This window comes from Pseudorasbora parva, chromosome 9 (genome assembly GCF_024679245.1).
Source record: "Pseudorasbora parva isolate DD20220531a chromosome 9, ASM2467924v1, whole genome shotgun sequence".
Taxonomy (NCBI): domain Eukaryota; kingdom Metazoa; phylum Chordata; class Actinopteri; order Cypriniformes; family Gobionidae; genus Pseudorasbora; species Pseudorasbora parva.
Genome location: NC_090180.1, coordinates 46513471 through 46529774, shown reverse-complemented (window position 1 = coordinate 46529774; position 16304 = coordinate 46513471). Strand labels below are relative to the sequence as shown.

The 16304-nt window shown below is 37.4% G+C and overlaps 1 protein-coding gene and 1 long non-coding RNA gene across 2 annotated transcripts in view; both read right to left on the bottom strand.

Annotated features, from left to right (window-relative positions):
• LOC137089782 (uncharacterized) overlaps window positions 1-6649 on the bottom strand; it is a 38262-nt gene extending 31613 nt beyond the window's left edge. Inside the window, exon 1 of the long non-coding RNA XR_010907788.1 lies at window positions 6584-6649. This is a non-coding gene — a long non-coding RNA (uncharacterized lncRNA). The remainder of the gene's footprint in view (window positions 1-6583) is intronic.
• A 1173-nt stretch (window positions 6650-7822) lies between these two features.
• On the bottom strand, window positions 7823-13095 carry loxl5b (lysyl oxidase-like 5b). Its single transcript, XM_067453349.1, has 7 exons — window positions 12126-13095; window positions 11477-11585; window positions 10198-10335; window positions 9621-9777; window positions 8866-8961; window positions 8464-8579; window positions 7823-8377 (listed from the first exon to the last, which is right to left on the bottom strand). Exons 1-7 carry the CDS (start codon window positions 12853-12855, stop codon window positions 8371-8373), a joined length of 1353 nt encoding a protein of 450 aa, XP_067309450.1. The 5' UTR covers window positions 12856-13095; the 3' UTR covers window positions 7823-8370.
• Between the last annotated feature and the right edge of the window lie 3209 nt (window positions 13096-16304).

Below are 16304 nucleotides of genomic sequence, written 5' to 3'. Positions count from 1 at the left end.
TTTTTTTTCCTTGTATAAATGTGTGAAATAAGTCACTTTGAAGAAGTAATCCAATCATTATTACAGTTTTTCTCAGTCGCTTCGGTACATTTCTCGAATCAAACTCACATTTTGCAAAACAATAAGTGAATTTCTCAAAACAATTTGTACAAATAGTAAAACACCATGGATAACCTGCAAAAGCCACTCTCTTCCTCAAAATCCTTCGTTCATCTCTCAAAAGTAAATATCTGTGTCAATGAACACGTCAGTGCCATCAGAATGACAAGTGCGTGTGTCATTGTGGACGGATAAGACGGTCAGATTGTTTAGTCATGTTCTCAATATACCAGTTTACTCTGGAGGGATGTTCTGATGGAAAATATGGCTAAAGTTTTGATGACAATTATTGTCAATTTTACATCTTAGTGTATGTGTGAGTCACATCTTTTCCATTCTCTTGCAATTACACTCAGTGTAATTGCAAGAGAATGGAAAAGATTCAAATGTACACTGTTTGTACTGTATTTTATTGACAGAACATGTCACTGAGATGTGAGAGATTGAGAAATGAAAAGACAGCACTGAATAACTGATTTAGAAAAAAGTCTAATGGAAATATAGAAAGTATAGAAATATGCTTGGCATTTTATGAGAACTTGTTCAACAATTTTGCATGTAAAGACTTATGCTATGAGCTTGTGCCTAAATGTTGTGGGGGTGAGACTGTTCAACAGAGACCCAATATAATACATTTTGATCAACATGACATAAGCAACTGATAATGTAGGAAACATCAGAGAATTGTACATAATCATTTGCATGGATGTACCAAAGGATTTGCAACTTGTTCAAAGAAATGAGAAACTGATTTTTGATGTGCACAAGAGACTCAATGATGTGAGAATTGAACAGGTAGTTTTGAGAATTTCAATTCTGATCTGAGAAATGTACCAAAGCGACTGAGAAAAACTGTAACTTAATATGTCTGGAGACTCAAGCATTGGTTGATTGACAAAAAAGGGCAGCAGGTCCAAGTCACTCAGTCAGATGTAAAGGATAAGGAAAATCCTTTATTAGGCACGGCTTAAGTCATTTTAAAATACAAACGCCAACATGTTTCGACCCTCAATGGTCTTTATCAGGGCAAAGCAACACAATGAATGAGAATGATAACAACTTATCAACTTATGAGTTTGAAGTTCCATTAGTGCGTCGAAATGAAGTGACACTGGAAATCTCTTCATTAGGCTCCGTGTTTGGAGAGCAGCTGTTCAAACACTCGCCTCTTCACCAACACCACATGTTTGAGAGGAGCAAACTGTTAGGAAACAAAAGCTTTTCCTTCAGTGCTCTCAAATATATTCCCAATTAGCACCTATAGGGCTTACAACCTTACTGAATTTTACAAAGGACCCACAGATAATACACTGATTAAAATAATGTGTGTAAAATCACTTTAAATCTTCAAAGAATGATATTAGCAACACAAGAGTCCTGTTCAGGGAACCAAAATAAAAATAAATTAATCAGAAATTACATTTTAAACATAGAACAGGACTCTTGTGTAACTAATATCATTCTTTGACGATTTAAAGTGATGTTTCCACACAGTAGGTTTAATATTGGTTTAATCAAAACTTAATACAGTGGTTTAAATAAATAAATACACATAGGTCAGGCATAACATTGTGACCAACTTCCTAATATTGTGTTGGTCCCCCTTTTGCTGCCAAACAGCCCTGACCTGTCGAGACATGGACTCCTCTAGACCCCTGAAGGTGTACTGTGGTATCTGGCACCAAGATGTTAGCAGCAGATCCTTTAAGTCCTGTAAGTTGCGAGGTGGAGCCTCCATGGATCGGACTTGTTTGTTCAGCACATCCCACAGATGCTCAATTGGATTGAGATCTGGGGAATTTGGAGGCCGAGTCAACGCCTCAAACTGGTTGTTGTGCTCCTCAAACCATTCCTGAAGCATTTTTGTGTCAGGAGCATTATCTGCTGGAAGAGCCACAGTCACCAGAATACCGTTTCCATTAGGGATGCACCGAAATGAAATTCTTGGCCGAAGCCGAAACCGAATAATAATGAAATGCTTGGCCGAAGACCGAAGGCCGAATACCGAACGCGGTGTTTCGCATTTTTTCCATTTATTTGGCAATTTTTTTTTACCATTACAATAATTAAATAGTAAAAATTTGCTTTTTACTATTTTGTGTTGCTTTTCAGAGAAATAAATCAAATAACAAAAATACAATTTCAAAATATTTATTTAACACTGAATTTTTTTTAACATTCCAGCAGATATTATACAAACTAAGCACAACATAACTTAAAATAAATAATTAGTAAAATAAAAAAATATATTTTTATTTGGCCATCTTAGAAGCCCCCCTTCTTGAATAGCCTATGTTAGGCCTATAACTGACTGCTGAAAGAATGTAACTCTGTATGTCTACAACAACTAATGTGCATTGAATAGTGCAAAAAATGTGGATGAACCCACAACAAATAAATAACTGTCTTAGACATAAGCCTACTTAGCCTACTTCTTCAGGAAAAGTGGCAGGTTCTTCTTTATGAAAAGTAGCTTCTCTGCTTTCTCACATGAAAGTCGGTTCCTCTTCTCATCGATGACATGAGCACTAAATTTCAGCACTAAACAGTGCTTCCACACTGCTGACATGTTTGCTGCATAAAGCACGCATCTCTTACTCTACGTGGGTTACTTTTTGATCGCGTCATTAAAAACGTCATTGTTCGGCCAAAATTATTCGGCCTTTTTACTTATTCGGCCGAATGCCGAAAGTGCTTTTTTTGGCTATTTTCGGCCGAATAATTTCGGTTGCCGAATATTCGGTGCATCCCTAGTTTCCATGAAAGGCTGAACATGGTCTCAGCAATGCTTAGGTAGGTGGAGCGTGTCAAAGTAACCCAGCAGGTTTCCCAGCAGAACATTACCCAAAGCATCACACTGCCTCCGCCGGCTCGCCTTCTTCCCATAGTGCATCCTGGGGCCATGTGTTCCCCAGGTAAGCCACACACACACACACCCGGCCATCCACGAGATGTAAAAGAACATGTGATTCCTCAGACCAGGCCACCTTCTTCCATTGCTCCGTGGTCCAGTTCTGATGCTCACGTGCCACTGTTGGTGCTATCGGTGGGGCCAGGGGTCAGCATTATGCAGCTTTAAAGGACTACAGGCAGTGCAGAATAATTAGGCAAATGAGTATTTTGACCACATCATCCTCGTTATGCATGTTGTCTTACTCCAAGCTGTATAGGCTGGAAAGCCTGCTACCAATTAAGCATATTAGGTGATGTGCATCTCTGTAATGAGAAGGGGTGTGGTCTAATGACATCAACACCCTATATCAGGTGTGCATAATTATTAGGCAACTTACTTTCCTTTGGCAAAATGCTTCACCTGATCTGAACCCCATTGAGAACCTGTGGTCCATCCTCAAATGTGCGATTTCCAAGGAGGGAAAACAGTACACCTCTCTGAACAGTGTCTGGGAGGCTGTGGTTGCTGCTGCACGCAATGTTGATGGGGAACAGATCAAAACACTGACAGAATCCATGGATGGCAGGCTTTTGAGTGTCCTTGCAAAGAAAGGTGGCTATATTGGTCACTGATTTGTTTTTGTGTGGTTTTTGAATGTCAGAAATGTACACAGATATCCCCCTAAAATAGCTAAAACTAAAATTAAAACTTCCAAAAATATTTGAAAACATGGTTGTTGTTCAATAATAAAATTAATCCTCAAAAATACAACTTGCCTAATAATTCTGCACTCCCTGTATGTATATATATATATATATATATATATATATATATATATATATATATATATATATATATGACAGTAATGAGAATCACAACTGGCAATAAAAATAATTACAAAATAGTCAAAAGCAGAGCTATTTTACAATTTAAACCACTGTATTACAGTAATAGGAATATAATAAGAATCACTATATAATTGACAATAGTAAGAATTTAAAAAAAGGAATGGAAACTATCTGCATACATTACAAGGCCTATTATTTGCATTAGGGAATAAGCTTAATTGTCAAGGAAGATATTTTTTTCCCATTTCCCAGATTTCTCTACGCCATTCTTTTTTTTTTTTTTTTTTTTTTTTTTTTTTTTTTTTTTTTTTTTTGCTAAAGGTGTTGTAACGAACCATTGAACAACTTGTTTTTTTAAATTGTATGTTGTATTTCTCAGTAATTGGCAATAAAGAAACCAGCTCACGGTTTCAACAGCTCTCTGTTCAACAACAAGCACTCGTCTATTGACCCGAGCGAGACAGTAAATAAAATGCTGAGCATGTTCCCATTTAATGTCCTATAAACAGCATGGAAACACCGAGAGCGAGTCCATCTGCCATTCCTGAATGTCGCCATGAGTCAATATTAGATCGGAGCAGCGAGACGGAGCAGAACGAGCAGAGAGCAGCCGAGGAAATGGGCTTTTTCCAGACACATTCAACAACACTGGGAATCTGTTCTGGCAGAGCTTCAGGTCTCCACGAGAGCCAGAATAAACGCCTCGTTCTGTCTTCATTCTCATTACGTTTAACCTTATTGGCTCACGGTTGTCCCTCATTCTTGGGCCTTTGAGTCTAGAACATCCCCAAAGGATTTTATCATGCAAAACACTGATTCAGTAAGAATATGAGACACAGAGTTCAGATGCACTGGGATCTTTCAGACATTTCGTGCCAAAAATAAAGGAGAAATAGTTTTTGACACTAGTAAATAAGACATAGTGAGTTTTAGGAAATATATTTAATAATATGTGGCATAACAGCAACTAACTGCAATAAGTAATGTATACGCTAAAGGGGTTTTATAATGTTACAAAGGATTCTATCCTAAAAGTATGTCAAATTATCCTAAAAAATGTCAGTTTCCACAAAAGATATGAAGCAGCACAACTGTTCTCAACATTGATAATAATCAGAAATGCTTATTAAACAGCAAATCATCATATCAGAATGATTTCTGAAGGAACATGTGTTGGAAAATTCAGCTTTAATCAATAATTTTTATAGCCTGACAAGCCAGACCCACATCAAGACTCGCGGGCAGATTAAATGCGCTGCCGCTAGGGTGCGTATAGATTTCCAGGCTATAATTTTTACTGTATTTTCTATCAAATAAATGCAGCTTTGGTGAGCAGAAGAGACTCAAAAACATTAAAAAGTCCTTCTAAATGGCACAAATTACTTTAACGGAAATGTTTATATTTTTCCCACATTAAACTTGCTGTTCAAATGTTTGCTGTCTGAGACTACGCGATTCCGGGGAAGAATTAAGGGTGCGTTTTGAATAGAAATGATAAATAAAGCATCCATGTTTCACTTCCTATATCCTGTTTACAATGACTAAGGAAAATGAGCTGCATCTGAATCTGCAAGAGGAACGGCAGTGCACAGAAGAGAGATTCATTCATTCAGTGCTGGTAGACACATGGCCGGAGCGTTTAATAACATCTCAGCCTTCACAGGTCGGTGTCAGTAAACAGGCCGAGAGCCTCGGGATCCTCGAGATCCAACCATCTGCAGACCTGATGCAATCGCACCGTCTCCAACGGCAGAGTATAGGGAGGACAGTTTAACCCTCTGGGCATTTTTGACCGAAAAATGTACATATTGTTTTTATTTAGAATTCTATTTTTCATCGAAATGGTATAAAACTTGGTGAAGGTTTTGAAACTTGCTATGGGAACTAAAGAAAGGAAATCACGTATGTGATTCGAAAAGGTCCTGAAAAAAATTGTCACTCAAATTTCATTAGAAGTGAATGAGAGACGAATTTCATCTGGAAGTGTTTGATGCACCCAAACAAAAGATTTGGAACACAACTTCAGTTTAGTTTTTTCTCTCAGTTTAGAGTAAAACGTGTTTTGGAAAATACATATTTCATATAAAACTTTAATTGACACTGATCATTTAAATACGGAAGTCGATCCGCTGGAAGCTAGATATTTTACTTTATAACGTTAAATATGGAAATTTTTCTTTAAAAAAACCCCCTTGCTTCACGATTCGCTTCAGAAGGCCTTTATTAACCCACGAAGCTGTGTTGAGCACTGTTATAATGGATGGATGCACTTTCTGGGCCGCCATTCACTCTCATTATAAAGAGACATTTTTTTATAATCTTTCTATAATATAATCTTTCTGATTATATTCGGCTAAAAGAAGAATGTCATAAGCTAGGAGGGCTTGAGGGAGAGTAAATCATGGGGTAAATAACATTTTTGGGTAAACTAACCCTTTAAACAATCAATTAAGCTGCAAATATGCAAATAAGGAAGTTAACACAGGGTAACTTAAGCATCACTTAACCAATAAGCATCACTCTACATGTTATAAAAACGATATGCATCACACACATAATGTATATCTCATATATTTTATAAAACTGAATTGCATCACGTGGCTCAGATTCGCGCGCTTTGAAAAGTCACGAATATGACGCGTTATATTAAACAGTAGCCCTAGGCTAGCGTTTGAGGGAAAAACGTCAAATGGTTACATAACACGCAACAATAGGAGTGAAGAAAATACGATTTCATTCTTACCTTTAAAGTCCTTTCAGTAGCCTATATGTTAGAGCCTTACTGAGACTTACACAGTGCTGCCTTCCTCCTTCAATATGCAAAAATGTAAATAAGGACGCTAACCCAGGGTTTAAAGAGATAGTTCACCCAAAAACGAATTACCCCGTGATGATTTCCTCACCCTCAAGTATTCCTGGTGTTTATGACATTCTTCTTTCAGGCGAACACAATCAAATTATATTAATATTATAAAATGTCCTGGCTCTTCCAAGCTTTATAAGGGCAGCCCAAAATTTGAAGCTTAAAAAAGTGCATCAATACATTATAACAGTGCTCCACACGGCTCCAGCGGTTAATAAAGGCCTTCTGAAGCCTGAGCACTGTGGGGCACTGTAATTATAAAGCTTGGAAGAGTCAGGACATTTTTATTATAACTCTGATTTTATTCGTCTGAAAGAAGAATGTCAAATATACACCTGATGACTCGAGGGAGAGTAAATCATGGGGTAATTTTCATTTTTGGGTGAATTATGCCACTAAGGATATACCTGGGTAAATTATGAGCAATGTGAAACGTGAAGCAAGGGTTAAGAATGATGCAGGGTTAATTATTTCAACTATTAATTGTTAATGAGATTCATTAATATGAATATACAATATACAATGTTTAGCATTGTAATAAATGATATTTTTAATTAACATCTCTCTCACCTTGCCCATAATTTACATAATTTTTTTAAAAATTTGTTTAAATGCATTGTTATTTCCTTCTTCATGCACCAGTGTTTTGTATCCAGAGGACGTCAAATATTGCCATGTAAATACCCAGAAAGGTGGCATTTCATCCTGTTATGATCAGTGTGGTCAAGAAGCTGAAAACGACAGTTTTCTGTGCAAAGGATGTACAAGAAACTACATTTGTTCCGAAGTCATAATAAGAGGGAAAAAACTCCCAACCCAAATCTTGACCATCACCCAAACAGTTCAGCCCAGCTGAATTTTTACTCTACTGTATAGTAAATACCAGGAGGAGGCAGTAAAAGGTCTCCGGCTCTGATGTCTTTGGCTCAATCTCAGCTCTCATTCCATGCGCTTGAGAACGTTTCATCCCACATCTACACTTCAATAATGCCTTCATTCCCGTTTAAACATGTCCACTGATAGCTCATTTGAACTTTGCTGTTTTGAATGAACCCGTGATTTAATGAAGAGGGAGTTTAGAAAAGAACCACAATCCATTTTCTCTATTACATTCTCGCCATTTTTGTTTATTGCATATCAAGCCACAAATGACTTCGTCCATCCAAGTCCAGCATTCATGGAAAGATTCTTATAATCATGGCAAAGACAAAGGAAACACGCAGCAAAGCTTTTCAAGATGTTTAAGGCACTGCGCAGAAATATCGGCGGACACCTGGAAAAGCGAAGCGTTTGAATATTTTAGAGGAAAACACTCAACCACAATTAATTCACCGTCTGATAAAAAGTCTAAAACCTCCCTCAATATGATTTTAGTTAATATAAGAAAATGCTTCTATTTTTCATAATCTGAGTAATAAATACGAACACTAAAAAGCAACATATTAATAAAGTTCTTCATTTAAAATAAAGACATTCTATTAAAATGCAAACAATTGCAATTTGTTTTCCTGCACTAGGGCAAGAAATCAAACTCATCTAAAAGATACAGTACATTTGTCATTAAATATTATTCCAACATCTATAAGGAATGTTTCAAGTTAAATTATTATAATTAAACCTATTATATAGGCCTTGTAAAATCCACTTGTTAACCCGACCCAAGGGCTTTAACTCCTGTGGAAACAGTAAGAAATACATGTTATTGTTGCTCTGATTACCGATATGAATGTGCTGAAATACATAACCACACATTTGCTCACCCAGTTATGACGCAGTTTCTTGTCTGGATGTAAATGCCAGTGTAAATGACCTCACATCGCACAACGTTATTGGAGAAGTCTGACTCGGGCACCAGGAAGTCTGGATTGACAGTGACCTGTACAGGAAAACGAGAGTGTGCACACTCAGAAAAAAAGGTTCTGTCTTAGGGTACCGCCCCAGACCCTAGGGTACAAAAGTGAAAAGGTACATCTTTGTACCTTACTCACCCCCTGGTACATATTAGTACCATAAAGGGTACATATCAGTTATTTAGGAGTGCGAATTTGTACCTTTAAAGGAACATGTACCTTAAAGGTACATTTTAGTACCTTTTTTTCTGACAGTGTGTGTTTCAGAAAGCCCATTGTGTCGGCATCATCTCTTGTCAAACCCCGTCTTACCTTAAGAATGTAGTTCCCAGGAGCCACGTCTGTGATGTCGATCCATTGGCAGTCAATGTTGGCAGCGTACGTGTCGTGGCAGCCTGGGCTCAAACCCTGAAAATACAGCAATAACGACACACTAACTACACTGAAAAAAAGGAAAACACACATTGTCCAATTTATGTAATCGTATTATTTGCAATTTTTGCATCAAAATTGTGTTTCTCTTCTAAACGTGATTAAATTCATAAAATGTATGTGAGTAATGCATTATGTAAGTGATGCTGATGTATATCGGTTTCATAAAATGTATGAGTGATGCATTTCATAAAATGTGGGTTACCAGAGAAGAGCGGAGCGATTGATTAGGCTGTAGACTGAGACAGTATATCATTTAAAAGCATTTCACACTTGCATGTGCTATTGCTGACTAACAAATAAACAGTCTCATTAATCAGTCAAGTGACCACAAAAATATATTTAAAAAAGAATAAACTTGTGATTTTATTAAAGAGGCAGGGTCTTACCTTATTGTGCATACCAATGTTTTTAGGAAGCCATGTTTAAATCATTTTGAGACTGCTCAAATTCGTTACTTAAAAATGACTTCATTCCATGATGTTGAAGTTATGTGAACAAATTATGTTTGTTTAACTTAATTGATTCATGTGGAATCAATATACATGATTAAATCATGTAAATCCAACACACGTTTTTTTTTCAGAAATGTTTGCAAGGGTTTTAGTTGAGCTCCGTGCAGTGTGTGTTTGTACCTGTGTGTGTGCAGTGCATGCGTATCTGCGGTGAAATCCTGGATCGCAGCCAGTGTCTTCCAGACAGAAACTGGCCTTGTGTCCCTCAGCGACCTTCCGTCCAGTGTTGATGTCCAGCAGATCGTAGTGGCTGAATGCATCCATGCTGTGATAGTGCCTGCATGTGGGATTCAACAGTTCACACAGATGAGTCGGATAATAATGCACTTTACATTTGTTTTCATAAGCAGCACTATTACTATTGCTCGTACATATAAACAAACACCCATAGCATTTATAACACCCCTAGTTAACCGATATGCATCACTAATAAAATGCATTACTCACATCAATTTTATGAATCTGATATGCATCACACATACATTTTATGAAATGCATCACTTAGATAAATTTTATAAAACTGATATGCATTACTCACATACATTTTATAAAACTGCATCCCTCATGCATTTAATAAAACTGGTATGCGAGTGGCATTAATTGCAGTGTTGGCACCACATTAAAATAGGTTTTAGTACTTCCATCATAATATAATAATTCTAATAGAAATGTGTATTGTGCAATTCCTCAAACTCACTGATGACAGCTGTGCCACTCCCACTGATGCCTGGGTTTGACCGGCAGGAAGTCCGTCGTTCCCATATTTCTGACTTTTTGTGGGAAACGAAGGAGAACCCTATAGTCGATGTCTCTCACCGTGGGTCTGTACGCAGATCTGATAAACAGATCATACAATAAGTTTGGATATATTTGTAGTAGCACAATTGACCAGACCACCTACAAACCTCTCACTAATATTCAAACCATGCAACATTTATTTTCAGGCTTCAACATGGTAAGAAATTGCAAACTCAACATGCACACATGCACTTTTTTTTATCTGAATATCATTGCATTAGGTAAGAAAATCGACATTGAATTTTTTTTTAGTGTGAGTTAAGCATTTAAATACGGCAAGCTGTATAATCATTAACAGGATAGGAGTGTGTGACATCAACAATTCAATTTCCATTTTAAAAATTTTCCAATTAAAATTCTTGAATTGATTTCTTACTAGTAGTCACATTTCAGAAATACAATTCTAACTAGTAAAAATCAAAATTTTGATATCAATAATTAAGTGGTTATTAGTGCAAATGTCTGTTCTTAACAATTAAAGTGCTAGTAAATGTGTATGTATATATATATATAATTCAATTGTCACTGGGGACAATGACGATTTCTAAAAACATGAATGTGATTGTTACTCATACAAAGCCATTTAAATATCTGCAATTATTATGATATCAGAAAAACATTTTCAGAAATAACAAATGTAACATTTCAACTAGTGACAATTGATTCCTAATATCAGGAATTCATATTTTTACAAGTAACCACTTAATTGTGGATGTCAGAAATTACATTTTACTTGTTAGAATTATATTTCTGAAGTGTAATTGGAATTTCAACTAGTAAGAAATCAATTATTAATATCAACAACTGAATTTGAATGGCAGGTGAGATTTAACTAGTGAACATAATAACAGATATCAAGAATTATAGTTAGTTTTTACTTGATATCAAGAATTCATATTTCTGTCAGGGATTACGTCATTGTTTATACAAATAATTATCACTCGGAAATGTAATTGCTGAATTACAAAAATTGCCATACTAGTATAAATCTAATATCAAGGATTAACATTTTAAATTATATCAAATGTCAAGGATTATCATTTTATCATGTGAAAATTAAATTGTTAACATCAATAATTAATATCTTGGGAATGATTGGCTTGCCATAATCTAAGTACTTTTCTGGGGTCGCTGTAAACCTACACACATAATAATTCATAAGATCTGTATGTACACACCGCGCCAGGCAGTTCTCCTCCGCCGCGCACCGGAGCGCATACATCTGGACGCGCTGGATGTATGAGCCCGCCTGGATGGAATATGGATCTGGCACAAGGTCCGGAAGACCTGCAGACACACACAACACAAACATAGCCTATACTAAAAACACGCCTTTTATATACACACCGCACATTGCCCCATATGTTGAGGTTAAAGGTTTAGTTTACAGAAAAATGAAAATGCTCTCATTAATTACTTACCCTCATGTCGTTGGACACCCGTAACACCTCTGTTCATAACACAAATTAAGATATTTTATAATCCGATGGCTCAGAAAGTCTTTCATCGATTCTTGTTTTTTGTTTTTGTTTTTTTAGCAAAAAAACTATTCTCGTCTCTTCATAAAATGATTGTAGATTTGCTGTAGTGAGATGGGCTTTGTATCGACGTCTTTAGTGCCTTTATGGGTCTTGAGAGAGGAAATGACATTGGTGTCAATGAAGGCCTTTCTGAGCCATCGGATCTCTACACTAATATCTTCATCTGTGTGTGAAGATGAGCAGAGGTCTGACGGGTGTCCAACGACATGAGGGTGAGGAATTAACGGGAGAATTTTCATTTTTGGGTTAACCAATCCTCTAAATATGTGCTTTGCGCACAGCTCACCGTTTTGGAAATATCTGGTGCCATAGCCGGTGCCAGGCGGTGGTCGGCGGGGGATGAGCGTCCTGCCGCCGGGTGGATAGATGTTGTAGAAGACCGTATTCCTGTGTCGTGGATCATCTCCTGCCATACTTTCAGGCGTTGTTCCCTGCTCGCCTGGGACGTTTGGAGCTTGCGCTCTGGTGAGACCTGCTTCATTATGGTCTGAATTTAAGGTGTTTGAATTCTCCGTGGGCGCGACCAGCTGTTGGAGATTGGCAACCGCTGGCGCCCTCCGTGCGTTATTTCTCCCCTGTGCAGGGGCTCTTCCCCCGCCTGAGTATTCAGACAGGACGGTGGCGTTAGCTCTAGTGCCTGGAGGACCTCTGAGACGCACCTGTGTTTGTCTGGCACCAGGTGCACGGCTGTTGGCCACTATATACTGCATGCGGTCGGGGCCCAAAAGCGCGGTACTGCTGTCCGGTGCGCTGTTAGTGGGTCTCTCGGCCGCTTCCACCCGAATTCGCATGGTCCTGTCCCGGGTAGCATCTCTGCTCAGATAAACCCTAGACTGTCTTCTGGATGACACCGGTGCGTGAAACTCCGAGCCGGTGCTCATTAAACTGAACACCTGGCCGTTATTCACCCACTGGATCCGGTTCCTCCAGGGCGCGGAATTTTGCGCGCTGATAAAATCATTCAGTCCTTGAAGTAAATATAAAACCAAAATCAAGTTTGGCATCTTGAGATACATTTTAAAGCTGTGCAGTTACTGATATGGTTTCCCAGCACAGATGTTCCTCTGCGAGCGGATGTGGGACCCTGGAGTGCGTAAAAGGCATAGTCCGAATCTTCCGCGAGACGCTGGAAACGGACAGAAGAGCAGCGGACTGACATTTATCAAACTGTGGGAGTTCACGCGCGCGCGCACAGTCAGCAACACTCGCTCTTAACTCTTACCTCGCCGAACACATTAGTGTCTTTTCTTTTGTTACTTTTGGATAACGATACTTTTGTTCAAGTACTGTCTGCTGCGGGCAAAACTTCATGCTATTTAGGAAAGAGTTATACACTGTTAAAAATACCAGGAATTTACATAATTTATTTTACAGTAAATTACTGATAGCCTAATTAATTTCCTGTGAAATCCATGCATGCTCCCTTGTAAAAAGAAGTGAGCTAAATTATGAAATACATTTAATTTACACTTAAGAAGTGTGCTCTGTTAAAGTAAGTAATTTGCACAATAAGTACATCACTTTACAAAAGTAGAGTGCACTTTTTTCACAAGAGCTGGGTCATTTTCTTGCAAATGACTGTGAATCGATAAAAAAAAATAAAAAAAATCAGGTCTCCAATTGAAAAATTTCTAGTGACTGATCACATCTAAATTTTTCTGAAATGTTAATTTCTGTGAATTAAATTGCATCAATTCACAGAATTTCAATTCGGCCAGCTGAAAAATTTAGATGTGATCAGTCACTAGAAATGTTTCAATTGTCAGCAGAATGATGCTGATGGCACTTAATGCTCTTGTTTTACTGTGATTTCACATTATAATGTTGTCTTTATTACACCAATGTAATAAATGTATTATTTATCAGTTGTTCCATTAATCCATCTTCAATCAGTGATCTGTGTGTGTGGGATTGTGGGCTCTCTGTATTCATATTTAAATTTATGTTCTAGCCAAGTCAAAACATTTGTTAAAATTGCGACAAGCTAATATAAAATATCTCAGTTAAACATTCCTAGCATAAATATGAAGATTTTATTTTGGTATTATTTAAAGCTACACTGTGTAACTTTTTTAGTTTATTCTAACACTAAAAACACTTAGTTCTTTCAAAAATATATATGCTCATTAATGTATATTTACTTCTTTCATGTAATAAAGTATTCTCGTAAGTTTATAATATGCCATTGAAAATACACACGGGTGAGGGGTTCGAATGCCTGTCGCCATGTTGGCCCTCCATCTTGAAAGTACAGTAGCCAAAGAGGGACATACCCGTAAATTCAAGCTTCGCCTTTCGCGTTTTAACACTCGATGGCACTCGATGTCGAATGTGAAGAGGGGGATTGCCATGTTAATCTTGGACTAAATCGGCCACCGTAGGAGATAAAACGAAATCAGAATTAAGAGGAACAGAAACTAATATTCACTGGATGGTCATATAGCTTTACACCGCTAGATGAGGAAAATATCACACAGTGGAGCTTTAAGTGTGATGATTTATTTCAAGTTCATACCTTAAACACAATAGTTGTAATGTGTAAAGATGTGACATCATCTCATAAGCATCATGATGGACTTACATCAATACAAAACCCAACAATGGTGACACTTAACAAATAATAAAAACACTTTTACTGTAACATCACAAATAAACGGCGAAAAGCAAAAATAAGCTGGATGGTCATATACCTTTACACCACTAGATGGGGGAAAATATCACACAGTGGAGCTTTAAATACAAGAAATGTCCTACTGTGAAATTACTGTGAAAGTATTTTACTGTGAAGCAATTTTTAACCTGGAATAAACTGCAATTTCACACTAAAATGTTTTACATTTGATTAATTATCTAATACATTTACACAAAACATATACATACTACTGTAGTGTAGTGGACAGTAGTGGAGTTTTTGCTTAAGTACATTTTTCAAGTCTCCATTTTGTAGTGTTACAACACACAGGGCCGGTGCTAGCCATTTGGGTGCCCTAAGCACAAATGCTTGGCGGTGCCCCCCCCCCCAACACCCCACCACCCCACCACCCAACCCACCCTACCCTATCCTCCCCTCCCCAAACAAACACCCACCCACCAAAGAAATAACTACCATTCAGAATTTCTTATTTAGGTTCTCTTTACTTCCAAAATAACTGCTGCAAATGAATAATTGAAACTGAACAATGTAAACACAGAAAGTCAAAAGTGCAAAAAAAAAGTTTTGTGTAAATAGAATAAGTCTATGAATTTGATAAAGTATGAATTTTAAAGTGCACGTTTTAAACTGCTAATAACCATGCATAACTGCACAGTACAAATTACTCAACAGAGGGACTACATCTCTATAAAGAGTCCATTCTGCTATTCTATAGAACTATATTAAACATTTTCACTACCATCAGTTGTCAGAGGCCCTACAGAGGCACACGTCTACATTTCCTAGCTGCAAAATCAGCTATCAGGTCATCATATGACAGTTTCTGAGCCACGTCCCCATTGATAACCACAAGACAAAATATTCAGGGATTCTACTGAAAACCAGAGGGAGTCTGGCACAGAGATTCACCTTTTTCTCGACTAATTTGGTCTAGGCCTATGTTTTGAAGTACTTAAATTGTCTGGTTGTAATTGGTTGCAATCACTATGGCACATCCAGTTAGAATGCAATAAGGACTCTGATGTTTCTTCTGTAACATTTATTCTCCACCATAAGTCGGGGCAAGTTTGTGGTTCTGAAAATATACATACAAATTGGTAAATAACAATATACAAAAGGATGCCAATAGCAGTACACATAAATGATGTGTAATTATGATAACAATGGACAAATAACAGTACAAAGTACTAAACTGTTACACAAGAAATGAAATCCGCACTTACTAGCCTATAAATTGTCATGTAGGCTTATTTTATCATCATGTAAGAATCCTGTTCTGAGCGGGGCTCGAACTCCCGGCCGTAACGTCATTAGCGCCATTCCTGCTGCCTTTATGTAAACAACACAACGGTGCATTTACGATATACACATTTAGCTCGCGAATGTACAACAAAGAATATAGCACTCATGGTAAATATATGTAAACATGTCTTATAATAATTATAGTACAGAGGAATACTCGTTCTCCATTAGAATTGTCTATGCACGAATGCGATAGATAAGGATCTATGCTACTAATACTTTCAGTTCGCGGTAAACTATGATTTTAAACAATCATAGTACATTATTATGTACACATGACAGTCCTTCATAACAGCCTATATTACTTTTGTATTGCATTTGTATATTAACATGCTTTTAGAAATATTTTATGTGTTATTTATACTAGTAGGCTAGCCTATTGTGATGATTTTTTCACGACCCAGATTTTTTGGTGCCCCCCCAAGCACTTGGTGCCCTACGCGCAGTGCGTGATGTGCGTGTGCGGAGCGCCGGCCCTGACAACACACCAAAAATGTGATTGTCATATTT